Genomic DNA, 19,853 nt, shown 5'->3' with positions numbered 1-19,853 from the left:
TTAATCCATCAATCCCTGTGGGATCGACCTCACTTTTGTGAGTTTTACTACTTGATGCGACCCGGTACACTTGCCGGTGAGTTTGTGTGGAATCGATTTTCCCTCATCAGACACAACAGCACATAGACATGAACATACACAAACTTTTTATCTTGTTTGGCAACATTATACATAGCAGTACACTGGTATACACAATTTATTAAAATGATAAATTTATCCTCACCAATAACACCATTATATCCACAACTATCACCATCTACAGCCATCATCACCCTTTACTACCACAATCATTACCACTATCAGATTTATCATCTTCATCATCATCTATAATTACCAAAAAATCATTAATAAATTTTTTAATAATCACCATTTATCTCAAAAAATAAAAATAAAAAGATAGAGAAGACAGAGGAAATAATCACAGTAACCATAACCAAAATTAAAAAAAAAAATCACAGAAAAATGAAAGAGATGAGGGAGACGGTGAGAGAAGGGGTAGAGGAAGGTGCTGCGATTTTCTGGGTCACAAGCGTTGGATGGCAACACTGATTTGCTGTGTCGAGAAGGTTGGACGGTGCTGTGACTCACTATGGGTTGGACGGTGCTTTGTCTCTATGTCGCGAGGGATGGACGGCAAGGGCGACAGATCTGGCAAGTGGCGGCAGCGATGCAGAGGCGGCGCAAATCCGAGAAAGGCGACGACAGAAGAGCACAGAGGAGACACAAATTTAAGAATGCAACAAAGAAGAGTGTGGCAATAGAGAGAGAGGATCATCAAAGGAGGGAGGCATGGCAGTGGTAATGGGATCTATGGCAGAGGAGAAGAATCTAGAGACGGGTAGAAGACTGATGGAGAAGGAAAAGAGAGTAGAAAAAGGGTTAGGATAGGGTTGAGGTAGGAATAAGGTTAGAATTTTTTAAATTAACTAGGGGTAAAAGTGAACAAAGTTGTCTCATAAGTTGTGTCTCAGTGTCTCAACTTTAAGGAGAGACACTGAAAACATGTATTTTGTTGTATCTGTGTACTACCGTATCCATTCAAAATTCGTGTCTCAGCAAACAAACAGTAAACGTATACCACCGTGTCTATGTACCAGTGTCCATGTCTAAGCAAACAAACGCAGCCTAATTGTTAGAAGCTTAACCTTCTATTTATACACGCATCAAAATTTTTATTTTCAAACTTCATTAATGAAAATTTAAACTTTCTTTTATTAAAAAACTGAATCGCCAAAATATTAATGGGCCTCCACATCATCTTTATCACAACAAAACCAATTTTAAATAATTTTTTATAGATTTAGCTAATATGTATCCTTAGGTTGCTAATAATAAAATATTTTAAATATTTTATTTTAATAAATATACAATAAATATATTAAAAATTTAAATTTTATATCGTTTTTTATAATAATTTTTTTTTATTTAACGACCCATTCTTATTATGTTGTGTGACTCATTTTATGTATTACTTTGAGATTTATATTATCAAATTCTCATATATTATCTTTAAGAAGTGCTATTACCCGCCATGAACCGAAGAAATCATATACCACAAATCCACAATGAGAACAAGTAAGCCAAAAAAATACTTTATTACACATAGTTGTATGTAGGTCCCACCCCAGGCTGGCATGAGACAAGAGAGTGAAGAGACATGCAACTTGATTCACATCCACGGAACAAAAATGCTGAATATCAAATGTGAGTCGGGGCGTGTTACCTGTTACGTTATCCCTCTATAACTTCTTAACGCTGCCCAAGGTTTTGAAAAGTTAGTATTTGACTTTGAAAAGTCAGTACTTTCATCTTCATCTTCTTCCTGCTCTGGGCTAATACAAATCTGTTATGTCTATTACTTTCTTTCTTAAGAAAATCTAGGAATAAAACTATGGTTTTTGATATATTTTTCTCTCGACATGGAATCATTTTTGTTTGTTGAGCAACTCACAACTGTACATGTCCAATGTATATTCATTATTATTTAACTTCGTGTGGTTACTATATGCAATTTTATTATTTCAATAGATTCAATTGCACTCTTTTTAATTTTTGAAAAAAAAATATTATTTTAATTTTTAATATTTTAAATATTTTATTTTATTTTAAAAATTTTTAAATAAATTTAATATTATCTTATTATTAAATTTGACTTGAATTATTAATAAAATGATTGACATGAATGTTAACAACATTATTATTAAGTCATATATTTTTAATATATTAAAAAATTTAACTAAAACTTTTTCGTAATACTTTTTTTAATTGATCTCCTTTTCTTAAAAAGATTCTCAAATTCTATCAATCAATCATTAACACTCCAGAATAAAAGAAAAAACTTTTATTTCGGTGATGGTTAATGAATTAATTTTATATTTTTACTTATGTATCAAAATTAAATATTATTGGCTCTTTAATATATTAATTATTTGTATTAAATTTAATTATGGAATAACATTACTTTCGAAACTGAAATAGAAAATTTGAATTTTTTTAGATTAAAATAAAATATTTAAAACATTAAGTACTAAATTAGAATTTGATCCAAGTGTTGAAAATCAAAATAATACTTTATTCTTATTTTTTAATAGAAATATAATAAAGTAACATATAATTATATAAACCGGTGCTGTACTAGCACAAGCAAGTAGACTTTTTCAAATTGACTAATAAATAGTATACGGGGTGACTTTTTATTTATATGTTTGGTTAGAGAACACTGTAATTTGAATTATTTGTTTGTTTTTCAGCACATACTCTCGTGACAAATGAGGATTGGATATTAATGTTGTTGAGTATAGTCTAGTCATATGATTATAATTTGATGTTGAAGTTGCTTGAGTTTCTTTGTGATGAGTTGTTTCTCTCTTCTTTGTGGAAGAAAGGGGTCTTCTTCGGCGGCGCAACCAACCGAAGCTGATATAGGTGTGCAGATTTTTTGAGAATTTGATATGTTCAAAATGTTTCTATGTTTATATTCATGTTTATATGCTGCAACAGATCTTTCTAGCTTTAAGAACATCAATCTCTACACATACAAGGAATTGCAAATTGCCACAGAAAATTTTAGTCCTGCAAATAAGATAGGGGAGGGAGGTTTCGGATCGGTATATAAGGTGATTGCCACAATTCATAAGTGCCTCACACTTATTCAGAAAGAAAGTTTCTACTTTTAATCTTGTAGTTTCTATACTGAGCAGGGAAAGTTGAGAGATGGTACTCTGGCTGCTATTAAGGTTTTGTCAGCTGAATCTAAACAAGGAGTCAAAGAGTTCTTGACGGAAATCGAGGTGATTTCTAGTATAGAGCATGAGAATCTAGTTAAGTTGTATGGTTGCTGTGTGGAAAGGAACCAGAGGATTTTGGTATATGGCTATCTTGAGAATAACAGCCTAGCACAAACACTTGGTGGTGAGTAAACTTTTCACATTTCATCTGAATGTATTATAAATCTCCTAGGTAGCTTTTGATTCCTATCTTGGAACAAAATCAATGGAGACGGAATGGTAGGGTGTTATGAGTTTCGAGGGACCAATACCTGAAAAAGAGCATCCCATCATAGGGTGATGGTTCTGAGCTTAAGGTCTTATAAGGCTCTTTTTCAGGTGTTAGCCCCCGAAGTGGGACTCCACAAGACTCATAACATAGAGACACTACTCCTGCGCTCTTCCTTTTAAAATTACATAAATTAGCTTAAAAGTTGTCCTTTAGACAAATACAAAAAGTAAGTTAAAATTGTCCGGTGATTGGGAAAATGTTTTGTTTATAGGTAGAGGCCATAGTAGCTTGTACTTAAGCTGGCATACACGGAGGAACATTTGCATCTGCGTTGCGCGGGGTCTTGCATTTCTTCATCATGAAGTTGAGCCACATATTATCCATAGAGACATTAAAGCTAGCAATATATTACTCGACAAAGACTTGCAGCCCAAAATTTCGGATTTTGGTCTAGCAAGGCTTATTCCAGCAAACATTACCCATATTAGTACACTTGTTGCTGGCACAGCGTAAGTTTCATTCATGATTTCTATCTTTCAATTCTTTCAGAATCATGGATTAGTTCATTCATGATTACACAACAATTTTTGCCTTTGTTAGTGGCTATCTAGCACCTGAATATGCGATACGAAGTCAAGTGACAAGAAAATCAGATGTCTACAGTTTTGGAGTTCTGCTATTAGAAATTGTTAGCGGAAGGTGTAACACAAATAGACGTTTACCTGCAAAAGAAAGGTATCTACACACAAGGGTAAGTGCATGAGTCTTTGGAAGTTCATAATTAGTTAAATATCAAAGTAAATTTAAGATACATATTTGGATTTGCTGAATTCCTTTTAACCCTCTTTTTATTCATTTTATTTCCTATTTTCCCATCTTATTTGTCTTCTGATTTGGATTCCTAATTTCACTGTTATGAAGAGAGAAACAATTAAAAAATGTGATAATTCCATGCAAGTTTTTTACTAAGCTTGTGACTGGACAGGGAAGTAACCATAACAGATGCAATGTGTCCATGCCATGTGAACTAGGTCTTATATTGTATAATTTTACAACATGACAGTTATGATATGCTTAACCCGGGGTTATAACATCACTGGTATTTTAAAAAGTGGTAATATCTCTATATGCAATCTTATGTTAAGTAATGTAGCAATTGCCAAACATAGGTTACTACTACTACTACTAGGATATTAATGTTCATTTTGCAGTAGTATTGATGGGAACTGAAACTTCAATGAAATGAGTGACCAATGATTATGTCTTCAGGCTTGGGATTTGTATGAGAGGGGGGAGCTGGAGAGTTTGGTTGATTCCTCGCTCGCCGGCGACTTTGATGTCGAGGAGGCGATAAGGTTTTGCAAGATTGGTCTCATTTGTATTCAGGATTCTCTTCAGCTCCGGCCTTCAATGTCCACCGTGCACGACATGCTGATAGGCAAAACGGATGTCAATGAGAAGATGATGTCAAAACCAGGCTTACTATTTGAGTTTGTGGAAACGAAAGATCAAGGAAAACAGAAAGACAAGGTTGAAGAAATTGAAGTGGAAAATACATCTTTGATGGCTATGACTAGTTCAGAGAGGAAAGATGATTTGGAAAGTTCATCTTTTTCAGGAAGCACAGGATCTTATGCTACAATGACCTTCACTTCAATTTATGATAGATGATGGAAGCAATTAAGCTCCCTATTGCTTGAAAACTTTGCATGTGACCCTTTTCTGTCTTCAATGATTTGTGGAGATACAAATTACTGTATGCAATTTTGTAAAAAATATTCTTCTATTGTTTAATAGATCATAATCAATGGTTCCATTTAGGAAATTACAGAACAGATTTGTATAGGGTTAGTCAGTGATTTAAATAAAAAGTGCTTTAATTTTGGTTTTTTATGTTTATTATAAGCATAATGTTTTTCCATTGTATAATAAGCTTTGCAAATAAGCTTCAAGGCAAGGGAATAAATTGAATAATTCTTGTCTTCCTTCATCAGTGTTGATCTTAATGGTAAACGAATGCACAATCATAATCATGATAAGAAGCATTGTATGTAAATACTTCAGAAAAATCAGAACAATACTGACAACTTTTGCTTGGTTATTACAAAACAATATTCATAATTTGCATGTGAACATGAACTATGCTTATCAATATTCACTAACAATGGTGAATAATAAATAAATGAAAACAGTAAAATGGTTGTAATTAGCACCTAATAATTTGTGGTAAACCTGATTTCAGTTTCTGGTTCTGTAACATCTGAACCAAAGAATACAAAAGCAAAGAACTCTATACCCTATTATGAACCCCAACATTACAACCAAATTGGTCCACTTTTTTGACTCCTTCAAACCCTGTTGTTCTAAGAACTCAACTCCATGCAATATGCATTCTCCATTCCTAGTTTCTAGGCATCTTCTTCTTCCTTGCTCTTCTCCATACTCATTTATCATAAGACACTCAAAAGGGTATTTGAATAAACTCAAGTAGTGCATAAAAATCCAGTAGCTAGGCATCTTCTCCTTCGATATGAAATACCCCGAAAACAGAAAGAAAGACCCCATTAGGCCTGCGATCACTGAGTTTCCAAGGATGAAATTCGGCACAAGAGCGCTGAAACACGCCACAAGAGAGTTCGACATGAGGAGGACCAACCAAACAACTACAGAGAAGTAGAGGAATGCATCAATGTCTTTCCTTAATCCTACAAGCCAATAAACCGGGGTGGTATATAGAACACAAACCATTAGAAGGAAAGGAAGAAAAACAAGTGTATTTGCAAGAACATAGGAAGAAACTCTATAAGCTCCTCTTGAGGTCTCTCTCATCAAAGTTCTTCTCTCTTCCAAGAAAATTGGCAAGCCTTCTGTCGTCGAAGATAACAGAAAGGTAAGGCTGAAAGCGAAGAAGCCGCTTCGCGTTTGCAATGCTAATTGACCTTGCTTGCTACCTGTATTCAAGAATATAGTTCCAAGAATGAATCCAGCTACTAAGGCTTGTATAACTCTGGTGAGAAAGAGTTGCTTAGTTCTGAATATATTGCTGCAAAATCTTCTTCCTAAGATTAGAATCTCTTCCATAGGAGAATTCGAGTACAAGAGAGCCTTTTCTTTAGCAATCTTGGAACAATGCATTCTCATCCTGTGATCTTCATACTCTCTGTCTCTAAGAAGATATTGATTGTCCTCAGATTCTGATGATGTATGAATAACCAAGCTTTCCATGACATCAAGTGCATATTCAAGGACATTGACGCGACGCGGAATTTGATGGCCGGATAACCTGAGCCTAGCCTCAAGAAGACTCAAGGAACCATTGTGCACGACGAATCCATCCGCGAGCAAAATGAGGCCATCAAGAAGCTCCAAGATGCGAAAACCAGGTTGGTGGATAGTCAGAACAATAGTCTTTCCTTGATTGAATGCCATTAGTCTAAGCAATGAGATTACATTAAGAGCTGAAGCAGAATCCAACCCTGAAGTTGGTTCATCAATCAAGATAACTGCAGGGTCATGAACTAAATCAGCACCAATAGAGACTCTCCTCCTTTCGCCACCCGAAATTCCATGGCTTGATCCATCACCAATTCTTGAATCCGCAACATGATCCAACCCAAGCTCCTTCATCAACTCCTCAACTCTTGTAGCAGCCACTTTTTTGCCCCCGGGAAGCCTCAGCATAGCACTATACATGAGTGTCTCTCTCACTGTAAGACATGGAAACAGAGCATCTTCCTGTGTCACATAACCTGACATTCTTCTGAACCGGTTCGGATCCATCGCCCGATGATTCACCAGCAATTGGCCGGAAACTTTACCGGGAGATATTCTCCCAGCAAGGATTTCAAGCAGGGTGGTTTTTCCAGCTCCACTATGGCCAGCAATGGCTGTCAACTCCCCTGGCCTTGCTTCACAAGTAACATCCTTCAAAATGTATTTCCCTGCGCTGCTCCTCCTCCTCCGATTCGACCCGAAACAAAGGCTTCTAAACTCATCAAATTGGCTGCACAATTTGTAAGATAAGTTCTTGGTTTCTAGTCTATAGTATGTGCTTCTTCTTGTGCTCGGTATTGGCTTGAAGGGTGTTCCCATTTTGTGGTAGTTTCACTATTTTTGTTTTGTGTTAAGTGAACAAGCAGAAGAAGAAAAAGAATTTAGTAGTATCAATGTTATGTGAAGATAAATGAAAATTCATAGAGGAACAGAGGGAGGATGAACTAACACACCAAACTTAGTTCAATTCTAATTTATTCACTCTAAAGAAATCCAACATGGGATTAATAGTCTTTAATTTTTCTATTGGAAGTTTTGGGATATTTTTATAGAGTTTGACAAGTTTAAGTGATTCAAGAAAAAAAAGCTTATAATATAAGTACCAAGTTATTTTTTCTGTTGAGCTAAACATTGACTAATTAGGGTTATTGTTTGGTTGCTACACCATCTTCCCCATGCAACATAGACTGAGACACCTCATAGTTCGGTTGGTAGAAGAAAATTAAAACAAGGATCAAATATAGTTTTACAAGCTAAATAAATTAGTTCAAATTAGTAATAATATACATATATAATTTAAGGAACTTTTTTTGTTAGCAATTTTATTCTACTATTAGAAAAATGATTATTTCTTGGTAATAGATTGGAGGGTTAACTATCAATTTGGTATCCGAAAGATTCAACCGCCGATAAAAAAGTTCCTAAAAAATATTATTGACAAAACAGTCCCTAAATGACTTAAAAATGCAACAAAAATAACCAATAATTATTATATTTTTTATAAGTAATAAAAAAAATTATTTAACAAACGACTTATTTATTTGATTTGAATTTTTATATGAATATTTGAATATTTAAAAAGTACACAAAAAATTTAGAACAAAATTTGATCTTTAGATTTTTTCTTTTTATTTTTCAAAAAAAATGTGGTAATTTAAAATAAAAAATTAAAAAAATTCACTAAACATAAAATTACCAAATTTTAAAGATAAAAATATTTTATTTTTTAATAATAATTGTAAAAATTTACATTAAAATCTGATTTCTAAAGTTTTTTTAAGATATATATTTATTTTTTTAACGTATTTTTAAATTTTTTAAAAATGTATTTATCATTAGTATCTTTTAAATTTTTTTGTCAATAATAAAAATTTTTGAGTATCATTTTAATAGTTCACTCCATCTTAAATATAACTCTATTATGTCACCAATGGGTGTAAAGCTTTGTATTGTATCATATAGATTTGTTTAAGCAGTGAATCATATGAATGTATCTAATTGACATTTTCCTTTTTAATAATTAAGGATGACCTATTACGTGTTGTTAAACAATGTTTCACCATTAACTAATGAGATTTGAGAATATCGCCAATTGTTTGTGAAATTTGTTACCGTTATATTAATGCTAAAAGTGACATAGGTAATAATCAATAACATGTTGTAACTATGATTTAAAATGAAAAGAGAGAGAGTTATAGCAATTACAATTATAAAACGAAGGATAAAGTATTAAATTGGTCATCTATGTTTGATTCGTTATTTCTTAAGATATAAAGTATTTTATTTGAATTCAAAAAAGTTTCGTTTAATTTTAATGTAGTTTCACCGTGAAGTCAAAATTAAATAATTAACAGAATATCCTACATAATAGCAGTATAAAAACAAGTCGATAATTTAAAGAATAAGTACAAAGCTTCATAAGTACAAAATCAATTATGGATGCATTAATATATTTATTTATTATTTTTCTTACAATTTACATGAAATATTTTCTATGGAGTTAAGGAGAATGAACAGGGGTTGATGAGATCATTCATATGTCGTTCATTTGGCTAGAAAGGAACAGAAGGATTTTTCAGAATAAAGAAAAAGGGGTTGATGAGATCATTCATATGTCGTTCATGAACTATAAGGAGTGGTTATATGTGGATCCTTTTTGTTGTTGATGGCAATGTCGGAGATGACAATGGGATAAGCATTAGTGTTATCAGGAATTGGCTAGATTGCTTTATAGTGTACACTGGTTCTTTTTATTATTTTTCGCTCCACTTGATGTGTTGAGCTGCTTTTTTTAAAAAAAAAATATTTTTTTTACAATTTATTATGATGCATTCACGGTTGATTTTGTACTTTTGGAGCTTGTACTTGTTTTTTAAATCATCGATATTGTTCTTATATTGCTGTCATGTATGATATTTTGTTAATTATTTAACTTTGACCTCACGGTGGGAGTACATTGAAACTAAAAAAAACTTTTTTGAATTCAAATAGAACACTTTAAACTTTAAAGACTAAAACAAAATTACACCCAAATATAAGAGACCAATTTAATACTTTACTATAAAATAAAATTATTTGCAAGTTCACTTTTAAGAATATTTTTATGGGTCAATTATAGATAAAACGGTTTTTCTTTTTTTAAATATCACGTATCACGTATGAGACAAATTTTTACTTAAAATATTGAACACTTTAAATTAATTCTTAAAGGATACAATAATAAATTAGATTAGTTTTTTATTAATTAAATAATAATATATAACGTTATGGTCTAGTCGACAGAATTACTAAAAAGATTTGTGACAAGAAGAGAGAAAAGTTAATAATATATGAGATATAAATAAATCTCTTGAAAAAAAAAAGATTTGGATTAAATACGTAGTTAATTGACACCAATAGGATTGTTAAATACGTCAGTCAGTCCGATTTATTTAAGGTCGGTTTATTTAAATTTGGATTAAATACGATTTTGGTCTTTAATTTAGAGGTCAAAAATTTATTTCGTTTTTGACTTTTTTCTGCTATAAAATAATTCCAAAAGTTTCAGTTTGTTTTAAAATCGTCATTCGGACGAAAATATCCTTTTCCCTTTTCCAAAATCAACCAAAAACAGAAACAAAAGCAAAACAGAAGTAGAAACAAAAGCAGAACAGAAACATAACAGAAACAACACTAATGAAACAACAACAACCAAAAGTAAAAAACAACAATGGAATCAAAAGAACAACAATAACAAAAGCAGCTAGAAGCATAAGAACAACAACAACAAAAGAACAACAAGAACCCAGAACTCAGAAAATCATCATCATCAAAACTCAGAACCCATAACTCAGAAAAATAAGAACTCAAAACTCAGAACTCAGAAAAAACAATGGATAATGGAATCAGAAGAATAACAACAATAACAGACCAGAAACCAGAAGAATTGATAATCAAAAGCAGAAGCAGCAGAACCAGAAGAAACCAGAAACCGGCGAGGAGCAGCTACGACTGGCGACCGAACAAGGAGGAGGAGCAGAACGGTGAGCGGCGCGCGACATCCACCCTTACGGATCTACTGGCGCCGACGTCGAGCCAGGAAGAGGAGCAGCGGCGAGATCTGGCGGTGAGATCCAACGGAGACGACGAGGAGCAGCGACGGCGGCGGCGAGGACCCTTTCCCTTCCCTTCCCCCTCTTCTTCCTGAACCCCCTTCTTCCTTCGTGTTTTCCCTTCCCCCTTTCCCCTTTACGCGTTTTCTTTCTTTTTTATTTTTTATTAGGGTTTTTTTATTTTTTTATTAGGAGTAATTTAGTAATAAAAATAAAAAATTTAGTAAAAAGGACGATTTTAAAACAAACTGAAACCTTGGGACCATTTTGTAGCAAAAAAAAGACCGAAGACAAAATAAATTTTCGACCTCTACGTTATGGACCAAAATCGTACTTAACCCTTTAAATTTGCAAGGTTAAATAAGTTAGTCCATTTAAATTTGTTTTATTTATAAAACATAATTTTTTAATTCGAGCAGTTTATAGTCACCCGAATAAGTTAGCCTGTTTATTCTTTAATTTTACTTTTTTTAAAAGATTAACAAAAATATCATTTTTAGATCAACAACCTTATATAAATATTATTTTTTTAGTTGATGGGATCTTTAGGTCGAATAAGAGAAAATATTAGCCAAAAATATTATTTATATAAAAAATAATAATAAAAAAATTAAACAGATTACCTATTTAGTCCGAAATTTTAACGGACTTAATTTTAGAGGTAAAATTCATCCATTTAAATAGATAAATAGATTGACCCGATAAATTTAGCCATTTTGACGACCTTAGACACAAGTCACATTAGTTTGAAGGCTAAGTAAATTATCTCTAGAAGTTCATCATTTTCTTTCCAAATACCAATAATGAAATTTTTTTATCTAAATTATTTAAATACTTTATTTACTGAATGGGCACCATATAAAATATTTATATTTTTATAATATTATTATATATCTCGAGTACAAAGATTAAAAGATAAATTGGTATAGAAATTGGATACTGATTATTTGAGATATGTAATACCTAAAGAAAATATTATAGATGTATACAATTATAACACTCTGTCACAGTTATTCTTAAAAATTTTGTGATGAGAAATCCGATAAATATGCTGTGTTAGATAAAAGCGTGTCCTAAGCCAAAAAAAAAAAAAAAGCTGTGCCAAACAAACTCCACCCTTTTATAATCAAATCGATTTTTTCTCTATTATTAAGATATAATTTTCTTTTCTCTTTCACCACATTTTTCTATCAAACATCATAAACACCATATCTTTAATTATTCATTTAATGAATTAATTAAAGAGAAGTATAAATATATCATTAAAATTAATCAAATATGAACCAACACACGTTAAACCGCTTTTTTTTTTTCGGTTCAACTGAACCATAAGCATATACATCATCAGGAACCTAACCATAATTAAAGCCCTAATCTTCTTTATTCTTCCTCTGATAACCAAAACAGAGAGAAGCCTCCTCCCAACCAAGGTTACACCTCTTGGTTTCCTCATATGATAATGGGCTTTGGTTAGGTGTTCTCTGGAGGAAGAACCACGTAACTCTCTTCATCACCTCACCCCACTTCTTCTTCTTCTCTTATTTATACGCCCACCGCTTCTACTGGGTCTCCCTTTTTCAACGCAAGAAACAGAAGGCAGCAAAGAGAGGGAGAGAGAGAGAGAGAGCAGAACCAAGACAGAAAGAAGGAGAGACAGGATGAGTTCCTCCACTTCTTCTTCTACTTATATGAGTGCTTGCTTCATCTGGGTCATCATAGACACGCACAAACAGAAGAAAGAAAAGAATAAAACGGAGCTGAGGGAGAAGGGAGGAGTGACAGAAACTTCAATTTTGTGTGGCTAGGATTTTTAATTCAAGGAAGAAGCAGAAATAGATTTTTGAACTTCAAAAGAGGTAAGGGATAGTTCATAGGCACAACATCATTTTGGTGCTGTATGTGCTTGTGATGAATGATGGTTCATTAGGGATTGATAAATTATTGTATGTTTGAATAATGATGATTGATGATTTATTATGTATGGAAAGGAATTATGTTTAGTAGTGCAGAAAAAGTATATGTTTAATTAAAGAGTAGTGTTAGGGAGCCAATGGCCTAAACGTACAATGTGTACAATGGGCTAAATCTTTGGTTTATGAATAAAATGAACATCCCCTATACTATCCAGAATAACCATCTGATACCACGGTTAACCATCTGGATACCAGGGATAATAAACATCTCATGTTATAAAAAGCTAATTTTGGGTTCACCAAGATTCGAACGCTTGACCTTCCGGATCTGGAACTCTAATACCATGTCCTGAAACCACTCATCCCAAAAGCGTAACCTGACAGGATAATGTAACACTAATAATCATATCTCTAACACTTTCTAAACCTTCATTGTACACATTGTACGCTTAGGTCATTGGCTCCCTATACTTTCTCTTAATTAAATATATGTGCACTTGTGAAAAGGGAAAAATGGTGAATCTGAACTCTGGGGCTGTGCTAATCACTTTAGTAATTTTGATTAGTCAAAAAAGAAAAGTTGGAATTGTGGTTTTGGAGGAATATTAGGCTTGAATATAGAATTTGGCATGTGAGGTTGTTGGAATTGCATTGTGCAGAATTTCTGCAATTTCTGCATGATTTACAGCAGAATGAACAAATTTTTGGGAGTAGTCCGGACCACCTTTTTGGATGAAATTATTTTTTTGTAAAACTTAGCTGTGTCTTAAATGTGCCATAAAAATTTCAAGGTATTTAGCCAAGTGGTTTAAAAGATATGAATTTTTGAAGACAGTAATTGCTGCAGAATTTTTCTGATTTTCTGGTTCTGCAATGTCAATTTCAAACCACTGGAACTTTTGTTTTACGTAACATTTTAAGTTGCTACTAAAGGAGTTTTGAAGATCTGTACGTCCACTTTAATTGAGCACAAATTTCATATTTATACCTATTTTGTAGACTTAATTAAGTCACTTGGAAGCTGGATTGCTTGCTGGAAATTCTGAACTGATTTATGAAAACAGAGCACTACTTCCAATTGACAATTAATTAATCAAATGAAGTGATATGAACCTGAAACTTGTTGATTCTGAAACTTAGGAAAGTTGAGTATAATCTACCCAAAATTTAGAAGCAATTGATTAGAATTGAAATTATTATGGATTTTATAAAGACACTACTGCTTGCTGTTTTTCTGAATCTTTACAAGTGCAGTAGCAGAATTTTAAAATCTTGTATAAAATTTAATTCTAATCCAAATGCAGTAAAATTTAATTCAAAGTAAAGGTTAGGATCTCTAGCATTACTTTGATAAGAGATATAGTCCGTGCGTAAGTTTTCACAACATAAAAATCACACAAGACAGCAAAATGCTGTTCCAACAAACCTAGAATAACAATCTCGGTTTTTCCTCAATAGCTAGAGATAGACTGCCCAAAAAAATAAGATTCTTAGTTCTCTAGAAACTTGAGTTCAATACTAACATGTGGACATAAAGTTTGCGTGAATTTGAGTTCATTTGTGGTATTAATCGTTAGATAAAAAACTGGTCGCCAAAAGGGTATTAGGCTAAACAAGCTAAGAAATGAATAAGAATACAAGTTACCTCTAGGAAGGTTAAAGTTAAAAGGGTGATGCGGAGGTATGCTTAGTAATATAGTGATGTGGAGGTATGCTTAGTTATGTGGTAATGCGGAGGTATATATATTTATAAGGTGATGCGGAGGCATGATGAAAAGACAGGAAATAAGAAACAATGAATAAAAAGGATAGTTGAATGTTATTTGTTTGACTGGGCCTTTGTGCCAAACTGCTAATGCAGAAGTGCCCGCCTGACTGATAGCCTAAGATTGCTAATGCGGGAATGTCTACCTAACTGATAGCATATTGTATGTTGAATGGGCCTTTGTGCCAAATTGCTAATGCGAAAGTGTCCGCCTAACTGATAGCTTGAGATTGCTAATGCGGAAATGTTCGTCTAACTAATAGCACTGTTTTTTACTGTGATACACATTAAAGTGTTATTATGATGAGGCCTAACTGACACGGATAATCATGATGTCAAGGTGTCTAACTGACACAGTAAAGGAACCATATTCGGGGTTCACCCCGAGTAACATCGGGTTGCGGGTAGACAATCGACGCATGAGCTCATGGCCTGCACTAGGAACAAGCATGCATCATAAATTGTTTGCACATTTGATTGTGATTGTTTACTGTTCATTCTTTCTGCGATGTGCCATCTGCTTCTTGTTAATTCTCTATTTTATGATTCTTGTCTGTATTTTAAGATTATGACGTAACTTTCTCAAAGCTTAGAATAAGATAATAGAGTTAGGAATAATAGTCATAGAGAATATTGTGAGAATGGTATTCATCCCAAAGAAAGATGCCAAGAAAGAGTTATGTCAGAGCTCACAATACGGAAGTAGCCGAGAGACTTAGTAAGCGAGTTATTACGATAGAGCCAAAACTCTAGGTTTCACAAGAGAGATGCGCTTTCACGATGTCACCTTACTGGGAACCATTTAGGTTCTCACCCCTTCCTTTTCCCTTCCCCCACAGATGGAAGATCCAGACTTGATCGCTGCCACAGGAATTATATTCAGAGAGGAGCATGTGTTGTCGGACCCTACAGGAGATGCTCGAAACTAGTCTTGAGCTGATGGTTGCAAAGTTGTGCCTCGACGGTAGAAAGAATGTACGATAGATGGTATTCATTCCTTAGACTTTGCTTTCCCTCACTTCTGTAGCATTTTTGAGGGACAAGACTTGATATTTTCTTTTCTTTTAGCCCGAGTACCAGCTTAGGAGTTTTCTATATGAACCAGATATTTGAAAAGTTGTCAGTTGTGTGTGTGTGTGTGTGTGTATATATATATATATATATATATATATATATATATATATATATATATATATATATATATATATATATGTCAAGTTTGTATGAACTAACTTAAGACGTATATATGTATGAAATCTTTTCTATGATCTTGTTGCTATTTGACTTTGCTGTTAGATTGGTATTTACATTTTATATTGTATATCTCTGTGGATGTGTTTGGTTGTTGCTAACGGGTTTACTAAAATAAATTATATGATAAAAATAAGTTAACATACGCGATTCCGTTAGTACGAAAGGCTTATATGTAGCAAATATTATCGAGAGTAGAGTTTTATAGGGCTACTGGGAAGTAACATCTGATGACTGGCAGTGATCCGGACCTGTCGAAAATTGGGTCGTTACAACAATAGATCAATAGCAATCACTCTTTTTTTTTCTCCCAAAGATAGTAGGTTATATTTCATTAATTATTGAAAAATGAAATACAAAGATGTCCAAAAGCAGACAACATAATAAAAGGTGGGGATTTTCCAAAACAATACACTAAAGGTATTCATCCAACGGTGCATGGTCGAAAAACGAAGAAAAATCTTAAAGAAGAAAGAATGATAGATCAAATTGAATGAAACTAAGAGTTTGCCTCATGGAGATGACGATCTAAACTAGGAGTTCTTTGGATTTCACAGAGTAACTTGACAGAGCTTGCTAGAATGGCAGACGGCATTGAAGTAGAACCTTCAAAAATTAACTGGTTGCGAGCTTTCCAGCGATTCCAGCAAATGATGGCAAGTAATTGAGGATTACGGTCAGCATTCTTCAACGGGGTAAGCATCTCTGTTGAAGCAGTCCACCATGTCCAAAAGTCGTTAGGACTCTAAGGGGGAAGACAGTCACGAAGATAACTCTAAGACCATACTTCTTTAAGTCTAGAGCAATCGATCAAACAATGAGTGATTGTTTCTATTGCTTCATGACAGTAGGGGCATATTGACGATATAGATGGGATGCGGTGATGAATCTGAGCAAGCACCGGAAGCTGGCCATGGAGAGCTTTCTAGATAAATAGCTTAATTTTGTGAAGCAAGTTCAACTTCCATAGATCAATCCACGGCTTTTTCTGCTGCATATAATTAGGGCAAAGCTCTAGAGGTGGATGGTAAAATAAATAGCCAATTCTATAACCTGAAATTGTATCATATTGCTTAGATTTGTTCAAATTTCATTGCAATTTGTCCCTGCTCTGCTGAATTTTAACTGACAAAATCCTATCTGCAATGTCTTGGAGAAATAATTCTTGAATGAGATTCTGATTCCAATTCCCGTCTTCAGTAATCAGATCTTTAACTCTTGGAACCAACTCAGAAATAGCTTGTCTATTTGGCATGTCAGAAATCATTAAAGGATAGGGAGGAGGCATCCAATGATCTTTAAAGGTTCGGATATTCTCTTCAATACCCACAGCCCAATTAAGACCTTTTTCAACAATCTTTCGTCCTTCCAGCATGCTCCTCCATCCCCAAGAAGGTAAGACTCCAATTTCTGCCGTTATAGCATTACCATTGCTAAAGTATTTACCTCTTAGGATTTTGGATAATAGGGAAGTAGGCTGTGTTACGAGTCGCCAAAACTATTTGCCTAAAAGCACCAGATTTTGGATTCTGAGATCTTTAAATCCAAGGCCTCCTTCTCTTCGTGGGCGAGTCATAGTGTCCCAACTAATCCAAGTCATCCGCCTTTAAGAACCTTTTTGTCCCACCAGAATTGAGAAAGTAGAGAGTGAATTTGCAAAATTAAACCATCAGGCAACTTGAAGCAAGACAATGTATAAATAGGAATAGCTTCTTCCACTGCTTTAAGCAATACCTATCTACCACCTGACGATAGAAGATTGCGCTTCCACCCTTGGATTCTTTTCCAAACCTTCTCTTTGATCATACTAAAAGAAGCCTTTTTCGATTTAGAGATTGTAGAAGGAAAACCAAGGTATCTATCCTGAGCCCCAATATGATTAATATTCATAGAGTTAGCCAATAGGGTATGAGTAGTGGAGGGAGTGTTGTGGCTAAAGAATACAGTAGATTTATTAAGATTTACCCTCTGGCCATTGATGCTTTCATAAGAATTCAATAAATGCAAGATATTTGAACATGCTTAAGGATTAGCCTTACAGAATAAGATGGAATCGTCAACAAAGAGGAGGTGGTTGACATTGGGACATCGCCTATGTATCTGAAGACCCTAAATTAGTCTGTTGTGTTCTGCCTTGTGTAGTGTTCCGATGGTTACCTGAAACTGAAGGCCGATCTCGGAGGAGATCTGCTGTGGTGGCCGGAGCTGTCGTGTCCGACTTGTTGGATCTAGTGGTGCTGCTGATCCTTGATCACCGGAGGGGGTGGTACCTGCAAGAGACTCCGATACTTAAGTTAGCACGGGCTTTAAGCAGGTTTTTAGTTTAGAATCAGAGTATGAGTTATACCTGCCTGCTCCAGTGTATTATAGTAGCGTGGGCTGACCTTTTTAGATAAGATGAGTTAGTTATCTTATCTTATCTTTAAGTGAAGTCATCTTATCTCCAAGGAGGACCGCCTTTATCTTCCTAGGCTTTAGCTGCCTTTAGATTTGGGCTGTGTCCCTTCACTTGGGTCTGATTGGGCTTCTTATGTCGATTTGGCCGAACTCTTTTAAAGAAGAGGTCGGGGGTCCTGACCTGAAGAGGTCGGTCACTTTATCTTCGATCAGTCCGAGTCAGATAGCTTGACCCAGGGTATGAACAGTGCCCCTGCTTGAGCTCGACTTTTCCCTTAGAGTCATGTCCTTTAGACTTCGATCCTTTTGAGGAAATCGAGCTTGAGCATTTTCGCCTTAGGTCGATCTCCAGTATGACTCCTGGTAGGTTTATCTTTTAAAATGCGAAGCGTTTTCTTCCCTTATTTGTAGCGCGCGTTTTTATTTCCTTGGAAACGTGCGAGGGTTTAATGCCTATTAACTCCTCTTGCCGTTCCCTCTTTACCTTTTTTACCTTTCATTTTGAATTTCAATAGTCTTGCTTTCAGTTTCTTCTTCTTCTCCTTTCTCTTTACCCTTTGCTTTTCGTCGCTTCACTGAAGTGCTTTGTCCCCTCTGCTTCTCTCACGCTTCATAGTTTTCTCTATCTTCCTTAGCTCGAGAGTGTTCGATCGTGCCCTCTTTTCTTCTTTCTTTACAAGTTGGTATCTCTTCCTCCATTTTTTTGTTTTGATGACTTGTCTTGGTATTTCATGTCTGCGAAATTCGGGGACAAATCTGCTTTGAAAAGCTTGATCCTTTTTGCTAAAGGTTGCATTTTTTTATTAATGCTGTGATTTCCTTGACTTGCCCCTAACCCATTGCTTACTGTAGTGCTTTGTCTTCGCATTTTCGCGTCTCCAAGCCCTATATTTTCCTTGCCTCGAAGCGACTGTTTGGTTTGGCCTTGCGCCGTTCTTCGTTATTACCTTCTCCTCTGCAGGTTAGTGTTTTCTTTCTTTTCTCTTTTTACTTTCGACAACTGTGCATGCTTTTGATGTAAGGCTTTGACTTTGTATTTGGGTTTTGCTTAGAAAAATTTTGATTCTTTTTGTGTCTTGATCCACAGCTTGTGATTTTTCCTTGTTGCTCGCTTTTTGAGAAGAATGTGTGACTTCTGGTGATCTTGCTTAGGGTTTTCATTGCTGTTCTTGTTTCTTTTCATCATTGTCTAGCTTCTTTTTGTTCTAGCTTAACAATCTTTTGATGATAAACTGTCAGTAGAAAATATATTTTGTTGGTGATGATGACTTTCTTGCTGTTTGAATAGAGTGATGTTACTAGAGAAGGATTGTGTTTTCTTGTTTGGGAGATGATTGGGGTATAGACCGTTGATTTCCTTTTTTCCTAGTTCCTGCCTTGTTACTGCCTTCAATGGGTGCCCCTGGATTTTATTATGAATCCTGGGGTTTTCCTTTTACTGCTGTGTCTGACTCTTGACGTTCATATGTTATTGTCCAAAATGTTTTCATATTTGTCCGAGTTATTTGGTAGTAACCCATTTTTTCTTTTTCTTCCTGTAGGAATAGTTGACTTATGTCTTCTCGCAAAAATATTGTTGAGATGTCTACTAAGATCTCGGATGGCATGTCTGACTGGCTGGACTATGTTGTGTTGATGTGTGTTACAGTTGCTGATTCTAAGTAT

At 34.5% G+C, this 19,853-nt stretch overlaps 2 protein-coding genes across 2 annotated transcripts; one reads left to right on the top strand and one right to left on the bottom strand.

The window, feature by feature from the left end:
• Positions 1-1,774: 1,774 nt before the first annotated feature.
• LOC112771388 (cold-responsive protein kinase 1) lies at positions 1,775-5,391 on the top strand. Its single transcript, XM_025816116.3, has 6 exons — positions 1,775-2,925; positions 3,001-3,116; positions 3,201-3,411; positions 3,770-4,007; positions 4,099-4,249; positions 4,768-5,391. The coding sequence occupies exons 1-6, from the start codon at positions 2,853-2,855 to the stop codon at positions 5,167-5,169; spliced, it is 1,191 nt and encodes a 396-aa protein (XP_025671901.1). The 5' UTR covers positions 1,775-2,852; the 3' UTR covers positions 5,170-5,391.
• Positions 5,392-5,576: 185 nt separating this feature from the next.
• On the bottom strand, positions 5,577-7,741 carry LOC112771386 (ABC transporter G family member 10-like). The gene has a single exon (XM_025816114.3). The coding sequence runs from the start codon at positions 7,588-7,590 to the stop codon at positions 5,737-5,739; it is 1,854 nt and encodes a 617-aa protein (XP_025671899.1). The 5' UTR covers positions 7,591-7,741; the 3' UTR covers positions 5,577-5,736.
• Between the last annotated feature and the right edge of the window lie 12,112 nt (positions 7,742-19,853).

The sequence above is a fragment of the Arachis hypogaea genome, chromosome 18, assembly GCF_003086295.3.
Source record: "Arachis hypogaea cultivar Tifrunner chromosome 18, arahy.Tifrunner.gnm2.J5K5, whole genome shotgun sequence".
Taxonomy (NCBI): domain Eukaryota; kingdom Viridiplantae; phylum Streptophyta; class Magnoliopsida; order Fabales; family Fabaceae; genus Arachis; species Arachis hypogaea.
The sequence above is the reverse complement of the archived record's forward strand: the minus strand, read 5'-3'. Positions and strand labels throughout refer to the sequence as shown.